Source organism: Trichoderma citrinoviride (genome assembly GCF_003025115.1).
Source record: "Trichoderma citrinoviride strain TUCIM 6016 unplaced genomic scaffold BBK36scaffold_15, whole genome shotgun sequence".
In the NCBI taxonomy this organism is placed as follows: domain Eukaryota; kingdom Fungi; phylum Ascomycota; class Sordariomycetes; order Hypocreales; family Hypocreaceae; genus Trichoderma; species Trichoderma citrinoviride.
In genome coordinates, this window is record NW_020194723.1 from 652,252 (window position 1) to 666,706 (window position 14,455).

At 56.3% G+C, this 14,455-nt stretch overlaps 4 protein-coding genes across 4 annotated transcripts; 2 read left to right on the plus strand and 2 right to left on the minus strand.

Moving 5' to 3' along the window:
- Positions 1-946: 946 nt before the first annotated feature.
- Positions 947-2,335, plus strand: BBK36DRAFT_68224 (alpha/beta-hydrolase; the record flags this gene model as incomplete). The annotated part of the gene is made up of 4 exons (XM_024898504.1): positions 947-1,003; positions 1,103-1,537; positions 1,686-1,959; positions 2,052-2,335. The coding sequence occupies 4 exons, from the start codon at positions 947-949 to the stop codon at positions 2,333-2,335; spliced, it is 1,050 nt and encodes a 349-aa protein (XP_024746265.1).
- A 1,121-nt stretch (positions 2,336-3,456) lies between these two features.
- On the minus strand, positions 3,457-5,040 carry BBK36DRAFT_1184048 (hypothetical protein). Its single transcript, XM_024896381.1, has 2 exons — positions 4,862-5,040; positions 3,457-4,801 (listed from the first exon to the last, which is right to left on the minus strand). The coding sequence occupies exons 1-2, from the start codon at positions 5,032-5,034 to the stop codon at positions 3,481-3,483; spliced, it is 1,494 nt and encodes a 497-aa protein (XP_024746266.1). The 5' UTR covers positions 5,035-5,040; the 3' UTR covers positions 3,457-3,480.
- Positions 5,041-8,069: 3,029 nt separating this feature from the next.
- On the minus strand, positions 8,070-8,957 carry BBK36DRAFT_1184050 (hypothetical protein; the record flags this gene model as incomplete). The annotated part of the gene is made up of 3 exons (XM_024896382.1): positions 8,652-8,957; positions 8,583-8,607; positions 8,070-8,271 (listed from the first exon to the last, which is right to left on the minus strand). The coding sequence occupies exons 1-3, from the start codon at positions 8,908-8,910 to the stop codon at positions 8,070-8,072; spliced, it is 486 nt and encodes a 161-aa protein (XP_024746267.1). The 5' UTR covers positions 8,911-8,957.
- An 803-nt stretch (positions 8,958-9,760) lies between these two features.
- On the plus strand, positions 9,761-13,279 carry BBK36DRAFT_1184054 (KAR9-domain-containing protein; the record flags this gene model as incomplete). Its single annotated transcript, XM_024896383.1, has 3 exons — positions 9,761-10,033; positions 10,070-10,206; positions 10,426-13,279. The coding sequence occupies exons 1-3, from the start codon at positions 9,875-9,877 to the stop codon at positions 13,277-13,279; spliced, it is 3,150 nt and encodes a 1,049-aa protein (XP_024746268.1). The 5' UTR covers positions 9,761-9,874.
- Positions 13,280-14,455: the final 1,176 nt, after the last annotated feature.

The following is a 14,455-nucleotide window of genomic DNA, read 5'->3' on the forward strand; positions in this document are numbered from 1 at the left end:
GCGGGCGCAGAGGCCAATGCTGTTGATTCGACGAGTCAGCTGGTTATTTCGGACAGAGAGGCGCGCAAGGGGGGATGGGAACAATGGGCATACAGAAAGTCGCAGGCTTGGCGTCCATGATGGTTGGTATGTGAATTATCTTGACCGGGAAACAGGTGGATCGGTGTGATGTGTAGAATGAGTAGCAATTCTCTGCTCGTGTGTGTCGTGTCGTTACGATTTGTCGGGAAACTTCTGAATCAATGCTTCTTCCTCCCAATCGGTTTGAAGTCTTCTATGTTTTCTTTCCTCGAATTTGATGGCCGGTTCGGAATGGCGATGATATCGGGTTTGGTCACGCCAGAATCGCCGGCGCATTTCTAAGCAGCGGAATGGGCCAATCGGAGGGGGAGAGTCTCACGTGCAGGCGCGGGATGTTCGCGATTTGGGGGACATGGTTCGCTGACGTCATCAAGGGACTTTTTTCCATGTATCTGCGTCTTTACAACATCTACAGTTTATGTACCTTACCCTGAGATGTTGGAGTTGAGAGGCCCGTGGAAGAAACATGTTTGAATTGTTCCTTGGACCATCTGTAGTCATTGTCTTGGGGGACCGATTCCATGTATCTGCTTGTCACTAATAGGAATGAAGTACTATTTGCATCAGCCGGGAGATTCCGCGATCCGCCCCGGCACGGAAACCCTGCATCGATGAACCGCTTCCGACCTCCGAGATGGCCCAGCCCGGGCTCCTTCTACATGGGGATAATGGCCGACCTTGACGGGCTTGAAAAAAAAATACGAGAAGTGCTCACCCTCGCCGAAGTTAGCATTCGTACTGTATTTCTGAGAAGCAATTCATGCCTTCTTGACCAAGTAAATATACGAGCTTGAAATGTGTCTGGGGGCAACTTGTGACAGCTGCTTTCGTGTAAGAACGACATCTGTCTAGACAGTTGGGCAAGATGCTTTCCATTGAAGAAATCCGCGCGCTTGCAGAGGTGAATCCTGAGTTTGCACCGGTGAGCACGTCTTCTTGCTTCAAGTTGTTTCTTCTACAATGTGTATGTCGTACGAAAAAGAAGAAAAAAATCTGACTCTTGATGATACATATCAACCAGATCCTCAACTCAGGATCCCCCCTCCTCGCATCGTGGGACTCAACCACCAACATCCCCCAAGTCCGCGCCATGATACAAGCCGCCAAAGCCCCCCAACCCGATCCCGCCACGCTGCCCTACCTCCAGGAGGACATTCGCATCCCGGTGCGAGACGGCCGCACCGTTGCCGTCCGCGTCTACAAGCCCCGAGCAGCAGCAGAAGAAGAACAAGACTCATCATCATCATCATCACCAACAGCGGGCGGCGGCGGCCGACCGGGCCTCGTCGTCTTCCACGGCGGAGGGTATGCCGTCGGGGATCTGGACACGGAGACGTGGCTCTGCGCGCTGTTTGTCACACAGCTGGGCGGCGTGGCGGTGAATGTCGATTATAGACTTGCGCCTGAGCATGTGTTCCCTGCTGCGGTGGAGGATGCATTTGATGCTACTAGATGGGTGAGAACTAAACAATCCCACAGCCCCCCTTTCTTTATAACACAATGACACCTTTTCTTTTCTTTTCTTTTTTCCTTTCGGCATTGGTACTGACGAAGTATGAATCTTCTGCTGACTTTTTGTTCTGTTCCCCCCCCCCCCCCCCCAGATGGCGCAAAATGTACAGTCCTTGGGCATAGATCCCGCAAAGGGGTTCCTCGTTGGGGGCGAGAGCTCCGGGGCTGATATGGCGCTGGTCGTCGCTCACATGTACCTCCACGACGGACAACAACAGAGTCCTCCTCTCACCGGCGTATACGCGGCGATTCCTGGGGCAGTGAACAATGAGACGGTGCCGGACAAGTGTAGAGATCGGTTCATCAGTCTGGAGCAGTGTGCCGAAGCGCCGGTGCTGTCCAAAGCATCCATGGAGTTCATCTGGAGTGAGTTATTGTTATTTCTCTTTACCCTCCTCAATTGACAGATTGGGGGGAGGCTCAGATTGATAACGATTTCTTCCTACATAATACTATAGAGAACCATCAAGTCGATCCCCACAGCCCGCTCGCCTTCCCCCTCGCCTTCCCCTCCTCAGTCAGGGCCAGCCTCCCCAAGACGTACTTTCAAATCTGCGGGCTGGACCCCGTGCGCGACTGCGGACTGCTGCCGGAGCAGGTGTTTCGGGACGAGGGCGTCGAGACGGGGCGGCATGTCTATCCCGGGATGCCGCATGCGTTTTGGGCGCTGTTTCCGGATCTCGAGGTTAGTGCGAGGCAGAGGAGGGATGCGGAGGAGGGACTGAGGTGGTTGCTGAGTTGAGAAAAGGTGAGTTCAGTGGGCTTGCGAGAAGATGGTCTCATAAAGGGGGCGAGCCTGTGAAAAGTCTCTACAACACAACTCTACTCCACCGATGAACACACGCACAGCAGCAAGACACAAAGCATGCGATAGCCAATTCGTTTCATTCTTCTTCTCCTCTCTTCCGCGTTACTCTTCTATCTAAACCCCTCTGCGCACCCCTACCGGCTATATCGAAAAACTCCCAACCAACTGCGCCTGCGCCTGCGCTCACGCCAACTTAAGGGGGGGGGTATATATGTATATATGTTGACATATAGTTTGTTTCTTTTGGGGCGCGTCGCACTTGGTCAATTTCCATCCATCCATCCTGATGTACACCAGTCTGTGTTTGTACTTGTTGTAGTTTGTTGTTGTTGTGGTTTGTTGTTGAAGTTGCTGCTGCTGCTGCTGCTGTTTCTTCTCCGATTTGAAAGGGGGGGAAATGAAAAGGGGGGCTTGGTGACTAAGGACACGCAGGAAAAGGGAAAGGGGTAAGCAAAGCATGTGCTGGGCTAAGTAAAACAGGACAAATGTGATTGAAATACTAACGACAATGACGCTTCGCCGATGCTGTGAAAGAACGACAGCGCGAAATGGATTTGGGGAAGGGGGGAGAAACAATGATGGGGAATTAGGATGAAAAAACGAAGGAGAAAGGTTGTTATCCCTTGTGTGTGATGCAGCGTCAATCTTTGTCTCAGTAAGAGAGAAGAAATCCGGTCCTTCCTCTGCCTCGATATTGCGTGGGTGTAAATGTGTATGTCCTGAAAGAATCAATGTAGATCCAAAAAGAAAGAAACGAAAACGCAAGGCCAAGGGGTGAAAGAAAAGTGAGCTATGAAGACATCGAATCCGGGCGAAGATACTGCCGTGTTGGTCCAGAAAAGGTATTAGAAGAAAAAGGAAGAAAGAAGACTCCAGTCAATGTCGGATTATCGCAGCGTGAATTCGTCAGCGAGCGAAAATGCCTTCTTTCTGCTGTAGTAATAATATGCGTATGAGCAGAGGCACGTATTGAAAACAGGTATTAAAACAAGATAATGAAGAGGTAAGAAGAGAATGAGAAATCAAGGGGTGGTGGGTGAGAAAGGGAGAAAAGTAGACAAAAGCAAGTACTAAGGGTCTTAGACCAACTCGTTTGTTATCTCCTCCCTCACATGGGCACACCACTTGAGGATGGCCGCTTCAAAGTCCAGCCAGACTTGGGGCCCGTTGTTGTAGACGATGCCCAGGGGGTCGATGGAAATCATGCACTCGAAGCGCAGCTCGGCAGCCTTGGCCCAGTACCGCAGGTTGTCGGCGCTGCGGTACGGCTTCTGCGTGTTGACGTGGAAGGTCGGGATCGCTCCGAATCGCCTCCTAGACTTCTTGACCGCCGCGTTGTGCAGCCTTACCAGCCTCAGGCCGTTCTGCATGGCCTCCAGGAAGGGCGTCGGCAGCTCGGCGGCGCCGGACGCGGGCGTCCACTCGGGCAGCGGCTCGTCGTCGGGTGCCATGGACATGAGAAACTGTCGCTCGCGCTCCAACTCTTTGCCTGTCCAGTCGCCCCTCATCCACGCCCAGCCCTGGCGCTCGGCCTGCTCCGTCGCCTCAATCTCGGCCTCCTTCTTGAGGATGTCAAAGACGCTGTCGATCCACGACGTCATGGTCCCAATCTCCTCGTCCCTCACGCCGCCCTTGAAGTTCCTCGTCGCCATCTGCTTCAGCACCTCCATCACGCCCAAGAGGTCCGTCCGGATCTGCTTCTCTGACTTGATGGCGTCGAGCCGGTCGGGCAGCTCGTGGGCCGTGTAGTAGTTCTTGGCGGCGCGGATGGCCAGCGTCGCGACGTCGAGGATGTTCATGCCCTGCAGCTCGTACCAGCTCTGCGTGTTTTCCTCGGGCATGTTGGGGTAATGAGGCGCATCGCTGGGTGCCTTGTACGACCCCTCCTTGCGCTCCTTTGCCTCCTTGAGCACCTTGAGGGCATCGCGCAGCGCGCCCTCCAGCTCCGTCTTCAGCTCCGCTACCGTGGGCGGCTTGGGGATGACCTTTTCTCGGTGGTTGTAGGTGCTGGCCGTGGGCGGCAGCATGTCCGGGTCCTCCTCAAGGAAGCCGTCGTAGAAGTCGTCCATGTCGTCGATGCCCGTGGGGGAGCCTGTGATGTATCCCTGGCCCGAATCCGGGCTGCTGCCCATGGAGACGAAAGAGGGGTCCATGTCGAAGCCCGCGGTCGTGGGTGTCGGGACGACCATGGGCGACGTGCCCTCGAGGGCTGCCAGGTCCAGCGTCGCACGAGGCTGCTTCTTGCGAGCCAGCTGTCCGCCTTTGCCATCGAGAAGGCCAGTCCGGGCAAAGTAATACTGAAGATGCGCAATGCTGCCCAAGCTCATGACGCTCTCGCGGGACTTGGCGCTGGCCGCGAAGTCGGTGCCCTGGGGACGCATGTAGCCTCGGCGCCGGGTCCTGGATGAGGACCTCCCAGAGACGTCGGACCGGTACGACATGGTGGACATGCGAGATGACATGCGAGACGACAGCTCGCTGCCCAGCGAGTCCCGTGAAGCGGCGTCGGTGCTCGAGCCCTGGGAGATGGTGGAAGCGGCCGAGAGGCAGCGAGCGGGCTCGGCCTTTGCGCCAATGGCCTTGGACGGGGCAGCATCGGGCGAGTGCGGGCGGTTCTCGATTTCGGCAGACATTGTGTTATGGACGAGGCAGGACGAGGCAGGACGAGGCAGCGTTGACGGAGAAGAAGCACGGAGGAGACGCAGCGTCTTGTCGAGGATCGATCCAAGCTAAAGCTCCGGACTGGCCGCTGTCCCTCGTGTGACGTCTCTGGAGAGGGGAAGCGGATCTTGTCTCCGTTGCGGCTGTTGTTGGGTTTGCTCAGAGAGTCGGTTCCCTTTGATGCCAGGGCCTGCGGTTCGGCTGGGTCAAGTCGCGTGCACAACAGACAGACGGACACACGAGCGAACGAAGGATATAACAGGTTGACAGAGAGAGAGGCAGCAACAGTGTCTAGCTGCCGGGCACCGCGAATCAAACAAACAAACAGAACAGAACAGTCAGGGAATGGCGTGGTGGATACCTGCAGTGTCCGCTGGATTGACTGACAAAAGAAGTAGCACACGTACGGAAAGAAAGAAGAACGAGAGACGCAAGACAAGAGGCAAAGCAAAGAGTCACGGCCGCGGTAGGGCTGGTCGGGCTTGTTGGTGCTGACGATCCAAGAATCCAACAGAACAGAAGAGGGTACGGGCTCAGGCTCAGGGGGTTCCGGCTGGCTGAGGGTCGCCAAACATAGTTGGTGGGAGGCGTGGAGATGGGAAATTGCGCTTCGTGCTTTGGTGTTGTCCGGGGGGGTAGCCGACTTGAAACGAACCCGACCTTTTTTTCTTTCCTTTTCCTGCTGGGCCGCGATGATACTCGTACTTTGGCGTGCATTAGTTCACGCATGCTCTATAGCCAAGACGCAAGGGATTGTTTACTCCGTACTTGTACATTGATTTACAGTAGTGCGTCCGTAAGGTGGGAGGGTCGCATTATGCCATCAAGAGGAGCTCCGTCCATCTCCGCCCGAGAGAGAGTGGCTTGAACCGCAATGGGCCTCGCCGAGTCCGAGTCTCAGTCCTCCTCTCGGTTCCCTGTATCATTACGAGCAAGTGAGTACGAATCGATACCTAGTGGTAAATCGGTGGCAGAGAGCACATGCGCACTCGCACGAGTAAGAAGGCATGTACTCCGTACAATGGACGGAGAACTGGTCTATATTTGGGACTGAGGCCATTCGCCTTTGGTGCTCGCAGGCTGCTCGATTCGACCACGGTCCATGATGAGAGTTGCCAGGCCCTGCTAGCTCGCATGCAGAGGCTTTCGACAGCCTGTCGGGCAAATTCGACCAGGCCAAGGCCCACGCACGACCCCCGGGCCAAGGTGACGAATCATTTCTCTCGCGATTTCCAAGGGTCCTGGCCGCGGGTGTCATATCCCAGGGCAACCAGAGGCGCGCAATTTCCTCTCCACAGAAGCCCGAGCCGCGATTAGCATGCACTCGTAAGTACAGGTCTTCCATACAAGTGATGCGAGCGAAGCATGAAGCTGTATGGCTGATGATGGATGAGCTATTAGTTGGGAAGCAGCAGAGGTGTGAGGTTGTTCTGGATAGATGGGGCAGAGGCGTTGAATGTCGGTTTCAGATGAGGTAATGCGGTGTTGGAGCGTCGGTGCTGACGGGAGGAAGAGCGACAGGTACAAGTATTACGAGTATATGTCATACCTTAGGTACCTCGGCAGGTTGTTTGAGACTTGTCAGGTAAAGGTATCTGATCATCCAGAGTAAGGTAGCATTCTGCTTCGTGTTGCTTGCTGTAATTGCATCATAAGACATGGGCTGAAGCATGCACATCTCCTGTGACGAAGCTGGAAGCCTCCCATGCAGGTACGGAGTGCATCCTCTGTGTGACAGGAGCTGGGAGTGCACTAGAATACTTCATACCTACCTTAGAGGGCACCAATTGTCGGAGGAGCAGCAGTAGAGGGAATCGAGGCCCGATGATGGAATGGAATGGAATGTTCATAGCGCGGGCCGTTGCGTCGCCTTAATTAACGACGGCGGACTCGAGTCGTCCTCGGGCCTCCAACTCTACCTCTGGACCAAAGGCAGCGCTGCTGGGCATGAAATTACCACACCTCCACTCTGCATCTCCAGCGAGAGCGTGAAGCAACTGCGTTGGAGCTCGGTAAGGAGCAGCAGCTGTGCCAATGAACAAAGAGCTCCCAAGCTCCTCTTCCAGTCTCCATCACCCGCAGCACCTCTCATAGGGCGTGCTTGCACTCCTTGCTACGCCCTCATAACCTGATGACAGAGGAAAAGGCTCTCCAGAGCTCAGCACGGACGGAGCATGACAGGCACAGGCATCAGACGGTAGCTAATGTTGCCAGGTTGCCAATATGCAGAAAATGGCTGCAGGACTGCCCTGGTGGAGGCGGGCCGGCCGGTGGAGATGGCCTCAATGTCGCCGCGTTTCACCTTGTTTGAGCCTCGAGGTGTGGAAGCGCTGTGGAAGCTCCCGTGTCAGCGGTGGGGATGCGCTAATTAGCCCGGCATGGCTCTAAAGTCTAGCGCTCTCCCGCTGCTGCAGCCTGCTGCAAACTGCTGGGAGCGTGAGGGTGAGCACAGCATGCACCAGACGGCAGTGGCAGCATTAGTGCGCCGTGGTCCCCCTCCAGTCCCCTCCAGGTCCTCCCCAATCCGTCCACCGGCCCCGAACCTGGAGCTTCTTGATCCGTCACATTGAAGCCACCTCACCCATTACCAGCAATGCGACTCGCTCGACTCGTTCTCATCACATCCGTGCCCACGCCTCCGTCTCCTCTGCTTCACGTCACGTCCCATGCCATGACATGCCTCGTCTCGGCCAATGCCATTCGTTAGCCGCGCGTAAGGGCTGCGTCTGGCGAGGCTCGAACCGGCACGCTGGACCTAGTTGCGTCTTCTCACACATGCCAAAGGCGGCAGCTCTATCGCTACCTGTATACGATATAGACTATCTACTATCCCAGACGCTGCGAATCAATCCGACTCGACACGTGTAATCGAGCATTGGCGCAGACAGCCGGCCAAGGCGCGCCTCCTCGGTGCGAACCGCAGTTTCAGATGCAACGTTCCACAGTGGAAGCTGGTAGAGCTACTTCCAGTCTGCTTGAAGCCAGGGAAAAAGACGTCTTCAGCAGTTCATGTTGGTGCTTGCGCCTGTACCTTCGACGTGGATGCCCCAGTGCCATTTGCTGGTCCGTCCTCGCGCAAGGCGTATTGCAGAGAGCGTCCGAGCCTCTGGCCGGGATCCAGCCCGTCTATCAAGCCCTCGCGCTCGTCATCTCTTGGGTTCCCTCTCTTCTTTGCTTTTTCTGCCAAATGTCCAATTTTGATAGACGCCCTGCCCCATGTCTAGCCCTTCATTCATCGACAAATGTGCAGGCTCGGTAGGCGGATCACGACCCAAACAACATTAAGCCCAAGCACCAGCACAAAAGTGCCGAGGGCTTCACAACACAGTGGAAGCAAGGCGCACTGATTGAGGTGTTCTGTTTCTGTACTTCGTACATGCTGCGTGCCTGGGCCGTAAGATATTGTAGCCATTCTGTGCCTCCTTTAGCTCAGGAACGAGCAGCTCCCGTTAATTAACGTGACGTCTCTGCGCTTCTTCCTCTTGCTCGCTCTTCACACTTGCCCCCCCTCCTGGCCTACCTTAGGTAGTTGTACTTGTTCCAGACTGGACGCTGCCTCCATCTCCCTCAACCCCCTTTTTTGACTCACCACGGCGAGCCATTCCAGCAACTTGGCCTTGTATTGTTTTGTCTTGTCCAATCTCCCACCTCTTCGTCTTCGTGTTCGCCGCCGCTGCCTCTCTCTTGCAACCGCGGATTCCATCACTGCTGCCTCGTCGCTTTTTGTGCGCCTTTTGCACTGGATACTGCTCCGTCCCCTTGCCCAGACTCTCAGCCAGACCCGACGACTCCAACGACCCCGGCACACAGGCCTTACTTGATTCAGCCAGCTGATGCCCGAGGCCCATCGCGAGCACTCTCCCAGGAGATTACCAGTACGACCAGAAGTCGATACGCCGTCAGCCACCAGACCCGGAGGATACCCAAGTTATCGCCTGCTGCCACGCTCACCTCTGCGGATCGCCTCCCAGGCAGACGCATATCCAGCCCGACCCAAGTTCTGCTGCCGTCGAAAGCTGTCCGTCCGTTCTTCTGCAAACTCCTGCAGCTTCGTTGCGCTGCAGGGCCCGGGACGCACTCCACCAGCACCGCATCGCCTACGCATAGAACCCATATTGATCCCCTCTCTCGGCCAGTCACCAGCCACCCGACGCCCAGCCCAGCGAATAGACCAGGCCTCCAGCATCTAGCGAACCCTACTGCATCGCATCCGCCCACACCCTCGTGCTTGTTCTAGTATCTGGTCTGTCCAGTGACCAGACAGAAGCAGCGGCACCGGCGGGAGTCTCGACGCTGCGTGTCTGTCGTGATTGGACCGCCGCGAGGGAGCAGCAGCCCCCAAGACGCAAACCGGCAGCGAGACGACGGGACGACAAAGCAGCGTATCAGCACTCGACCATCTCGTGGTGGCGGCGCCGGTATCCAATCTGCTGCCGGCCCCTGCTGTTGTCCGCGACAAACCGCTGCACGTCGACACGAAAACATCAACATAAATCCTAAACTCGTGGCATCGCTTCTTGTCAACCAGCAACCTCCATAATACATAGCTTCAATCCCCTCGCCTCTCCACCCAACATTTTAACTGCGCCGCTGCACCGCCAGCAACGGCCTCGGGGCCCTCGTCCACTGAAGGCATCCACTGAAGGGACCCGACACCTATCGCGGCCCACCACCTGCCCGGGCACCTTAGCGCAGCACCCGCAGCTGCACTGCAGTGCGCTGAACGCCTCCAGCAAGCCACCCGCTACCGACCTTCTCCAACCTTCTCTGGGGCGCCTCTCGACGTGAAGCCCCAGCCATCACCTGCGGCCTATGACCACCAGCCACTCCGCTGCCGTCGTCGAGCCGGCCTCGCAGCCAGACCGCGACTCGCCCCCAGCCAACGAGAGCTCGAGGGACTCCGCCGTGGGCCAGAGTCCAAAGCGCGACCGTGAGAGGGAAACCAGCGACCACGATGCAGGCCGTGAGCGTGTAAACCTTGGATCCTTCACTGACGAAATCACTCAGTCGCCCGCCACGCCTCACTATAACGCAGCTTCAGCTCCCGTTACAGCTCCAGCTTCGGTGCCGAGCTCAGCTCCAGCAGCAGCTCCAACCTCAGCGCCAGCGTCGGCCTCGGCTGCAGCCACTCCCACTGCTGCAGCGTCCGTCGCGGCCACTCCCGCCGACGTCAGAAGATCTGCAAACCTGACGCCGAGGACGAGCCGCAGCACGGGTTCCAGAAACGTACATGTAAACACCACCGCCACCTCCTTCACCGCAGGCAACACCACCAGGAACAACAACAGCAAAATCGGCAGCACCTACAACGACGCGCTCGCGCACGGCTCTCCCGACTCGGCTCTGAGTCCGACCACTGGCAGACAACGCAGCAGCACTCTCCTCGAACCCGATCCGTCGCATGAGCTCCTCGTCGCTGCTTTCCGAAAGACATCGCCAGGTCTTGCTGCTCGCTTGAAGGCTCTGGGCCTGGGTGCGGCAAGCAAGAGAGCTACCGTCAGCTCCCAGCCCGTCGACATCGGTCGGCTTGACGAAGAACAACTCCGCCAGCTCGACGAGAAACACCAGGCGAATTCCAAGAGCGCCGTCATCTCCCGGCGCGGCCGCCCCTGGAAAGGCGCCGGCGCCCCCCCTCCCAATCACTACAGATCAACCAGCCAGTCGGACGTCTCCATGTCTCCCGGATCCGCGGATATCTACCAACTGCCCGACGTGCAAGAGATGGAAGTGCCGCAATCACCGCCGAACATGGACATGGACACGCAGAAATACCGCCTGCCCGACCACATCAACGGCAATGGCACCAAGGTCACTCTGGATACTCGACGCGAACACCTGGAGCGGATTACGCGTCCGCCATCGCCCAAGGAGTATCCGCCTTTGCCATCCTCTCCTCCCGAAGCCTCGCTCACCAACTCGCCTATGCAGTCCCTGTCTTACTCCCCTTCCTACTCTCCATCCCCACCAACTCCTCCCCCGAAGGAATCGCCACCCGTGGAGATCACGCCGCCTGAAGTCATCACCTTCAATCACTTTGAGCCAGAGATGAGCTCCTACTTCACCCAGGGCCACGGCAGGCCCGGGTCCATCTACACGCTTTCCCGGGCGTCGTTTGCTAACCAGCTTGCTCAACTCAACATGCTTGGCATTCCCGATGCCGAAGCGCTCGCCAGCAAGGTGTCGGCCATCCCTACAGCCCCGGTGGCCACCAAAGCCCTGATCAATGCTGCCGAGCAAATCCGGAGCTGGATCTCAAAGGCCTTGGAGGTTGTCAGCGGGCTGGACAGCGAGGACGACGTCGAGTGGGCCGCTGCCGGAGGCCGTGAAGGCCTCGAGGAGGTCGAGAATGCCATCAGCCGCTTCGAGCATCTGATCAACGCCTATGTTAACGCCATCGACGAGCTGCAGAACCGACCTGATATCCCGACAGTCTCAACTGATGACCTCAACCGAGCCGTTGCCCAGATGGAGGCCATAGCCGAAGAATGGGGTCGCATCAAGCATACTCTGCAAAATGTGCGCAACCAGGTCGAAATTGCCATGGAGTGGGAGGAGCTGTGGAACAGCGTTTTGGGCGATATACAGGGCGAGTTGGATGAGCTTGGCCGGCTCGTCTTTGAAATGGAAGAGCGCCGCCATAAGAGCCTCGCTGTCGCTGCCAGCGGCGATAATGTCGACATTGGAGACCTGGAGACTATTGTCGAAGACAACCCTCTCTCGGCTGCGCGACTGCAACCCTCGAACCGCTTCAGCCTGGCACTGCCGATGAGCCCCAACTCGGGAGGAGCATCGACCTTGTCTCAAGACGACTCCAGTCTGCTCGCCCTCTTCGCCAGGATGCAGCCTCTGCGGGCTTCGCTCGACTTTTTGCCCATGCGATTATCCAGCTTTGAAGCGAGGGCGAAGGGTGCATTCCCCACCGCGTGTGAAGAGCTGGAGATGCGCCGCGAGGGCTTAGACGGGAGCTACCACAAGCTCGAGAAGGACGCCGAGTCTCTACGCAAGGAGCTTGGGGAGGACAGATGGGTCATTGTCTTCCGTGGCGCTGGCCGGCAGGCTCAAAAGATGCACGAGTCCGTCGAGCGGTCTCTCATGAAGCTGAGAGAGGCCATCGAAGCCGGTATGCATCTGACGAACCAGCCTGCTATTGCCAAGAAGATTGAAAGCTACGAGGCCAAGAAGACACACTATGGTCCCGCCATCGAACGAGTTCTCGCCATCATCGACAAGGGTGTCAAGGATCGCTTGACCGTCAACGGCGAGATCTTGCGTCTGCACGCGGAGATGCAAACGCGGTGGGAGACGCTCAAGGCCGACATGGCAGAGATGGACCTCGTTCTCGAGGAGATCAACGCGGAACGAAAGAGCCAGCAACTGCGCGACTCCGTCTCCAGCATGCTCTCCAACGATAGGTCGACCAGTGGCAGCGGCATGGAGACCCCAGGCAGCTCTCCGCCCTCGTCGGTTGTCATGTCGTCGTTTGGCCTCGACCCGCACACGCCCGCGCGAAAACACCGCAACCCGCTTCGATCCCCCAATGCGAGCTCCTCCAGCGTTCGGTCGACTTCGACCAACCGGCGGGACTCATCGCTCCCTGCCCCCGTCTCGAAGCTTTCCAAGAAGCCCGGAAACAGGCAGTCCTACTACCCCCCTTCTGCCTCGTCCTCGACCCTTCGCCCTGCCTCGACCATGGGGCAACGCCCTCGATGGAATTCGTCGTCCAACGCCCTTGACGCCGAGCTTGGCCGCAGCCCGCATCGAACGCCTGTACCCCAGAGGTCGACGACTTCCATCACGCCCATCTCAACCTCAAAGCTCCCCACCCCTCGAAGCTCTCAGACTCGCACTGGGGCGGAATCCCCCATGAGCGACGCTTTTCCCAGGTCGTGGTCTAGGAACGGTCACTCCCGGCTCTCGTTCCGTGAGCGCCTCACTTCGCCCGGGCCTTACTCTCAAACCAACCTCGCAAAGCAACAGCCAGCTCGCCGTTCCAACGTACTGCCAACTTCTTCAAACCTGACCCTGGACAGCCTTAACACTCGTCCCAGCAGCTCTATGGCTACATCTCGCCGGAGCAGCTTGCTGCCCACGCCAAGGGGCAGGACAGAATCAGCCCGTGGAACGAGCCCCCTTCCCATCTTCAGCCGGTTCAGCTCCCGCAAATACAGCGACAACTCCCCTGAGCCAAAAGATCTCAAGCCCAGGTGGCGATTCTGAAGTGGCGGTATCTGATGGCATGTCCCAAGCCAATAATATGGTATCGGACCTGGAGGGTCTTTGGAATCGGATTGTGTGTCTATTACCCCTCTTGTAACCTCTTGAGTCGATTCTCGCTTGCTATGAAGCCTCTCATTTTCAAAAATATCCCTGCTTCTTTTGCCTCAGCTCACAATTCGCATGGCATGCCACTCCCGTGCTTTCTACAGTAATTTGTTTCAGTGTTTTCTTCATTTCATAGCGTGGCGTAAAAGGTTGCAATCACACAAAGGAGGAGCGAAGCGAGACAGGGTAGCTGGCGGTGTGGGAGTTGGATGGGACATGACGCGACACCCAAAAAGATGACTCTTCTTCTCTTCTTCTACCTTTTTATTGTTTCTTGGAACGGCGAATCTTGTCGTTTCTTCATTCTTCTCTCCATTTTCAATCTCCGTCATCACCTTTGACAACTAATTCGATCCTTTATACTTCAACCATTCATCTCTTTAGTGTCTGTGTTCGCTCCTTCTCTGTCATTTATTTTGTTTGTGTGCTTCATTTGTCGTTCCTGTTTGCTATAGTTGAGATTCCCGGAGCTGTGCTAGTAATAGTGAGCTCTACAGTTCTGTATCTGTACTAGAAGACAAAGTTTTTGTGCAAGTTCATTGAGATTGGGGTGATTTTGTTTGAAATCTTGTTTTCAAATTGAGACCCGGTATGGCCATATGAATTGAGCAAATCCTCCATCCATGTTGTATCCGATCTGACAGATGGATGATGGCAGCCATATAGAACTAGGGGAACATAGACATCATTTGCCTATGAATATTCCTTCAGATACTACCGTAATGATGAAACTCAGTCAGGTTCTCAAGTATGTTGTTTCTAAAGGGCGCATAGTAGTGTAGGTATCTCTCTATAGCATATATGCATACACTTGCAGACATTCCCTCACTTCTACCTCATTGACATTTCACAAAAGGGTTCCATCAAGGTTCTTCTTCTTCTTCTTCGTCCTTCTCCCGCTTGCTCTTCTTTCTCTATTTCGCTTTATGGGAAAGTGATGGTGGTTTATGTAGATGCTTAGAACGCTCAAACGCCAAAAGTCGCCCTGTCAACGTGCCGTAAATCGATCTTCCGCCTGACACCATAGCATAAAAAGGGGGGTGGCCGTCGATACGCCATATCTCGTGCCGC